This window comes from Buceros rhinoceros, unplaced genomic scaffold (assembly GCF_000710305.1).
Source record: "Buceros rhinoceros silvestris isolate BGI_N320 unplaced genomic scaffold, ASM71030v1 scaffold29497, whole genome shotgun sequence".
NCBI lineage: Eukaryota > Metazoa > Chordata > Aves > Bucerotiformes > Bucerotidae > Buceros > Buceros rhinoceros.
In genome coordinates, this window is record NW_010420864.1 from 875 (window position 1) to 1,585 (window position 711).

At 61.2% G+C, this 711-nt stretch overlaps 1 protein-coding gene across 1 annotated transcript in view; it reads left to right on the forward strand.

Annotated features, from left to right (window-relative positions):
- Positions 1-711, forward strand: part of IL4I1 (interleukin 4 induced 1) — a gene marked incomplete at its 5' end in the record, with an annotated part of 5,425 nt that overhangs the window by 823 nt on the left and 3,891 nt on the right. The window contains one exon of the mRNA XM_010139470.1: positions 364-476. Coding sequence (XP_010137772.1) covers positions 364-476 — 113 coding nt within the window. The remainder of the gene's footprint in view (positions 1-363; positions 477-711) is intronic.

The following is a 711-nucleotide window of genomic DNA, read 5'->3' on the forward strand; positions in this document are numbered from 1 at the left end:
TTTCAACACTCTGTTGACCATCCCATGGTGCTGGTCAAAGCTCAAAGCCACGAGTCTCCTAGGTGGGAAGGGACAGGCTGGCACCTTCCCTCGGATGTTTTCCGAGCTCTCGGCGCTCTCCTTCCAGCCCAGGGAGTGGCTGAACCAACACCAGGACCTTCTCATCAGAGAGGAGGTGCCCAAACGTGACACAGACCTTTGGAATGCCCTGTGGGTCTATGTGGAGGGGGTTGAATCTAGAGATGGTTCATTCGCCAACTGGAGGGGACCCGTCCCACCCCACGGGCCACAAACGCGGCTCTGCGGGTGGTTGGCTCCGAAGGGCCATGGCCCAAACGTCTGTCAGCTCCACCCTGGTTTCAGGTGGAGGTTCTGGAAGCGAGCGATCGGGTTGGGGGTCGTGTCAGGACGTACCGACCGAAGGACCAGAGCTGGTACGCAGAGCTGGGAGCCATGCGCCTGCCGCGAAAGCACAGGTAAGGCCCTTCGCCGGCCGTGGGGGGCCGAGGAACTAGCTGGTTTGGGGCAGCAAGGGAGGCATGGGGCTGAGGACACGGGTGTGGGCTCGGCACAGCAGGAGGATGGAGCTGCCTGACCCACCTCACCCCCTGAAGCTGCAGAAAAGGGACAAAACCACCCGTGTCATCACCAGTGGTTTGGAAGGCACAAGCACCCGTTGCTTCTCCGGCAGTTTTCACACCCTTCCCCCAG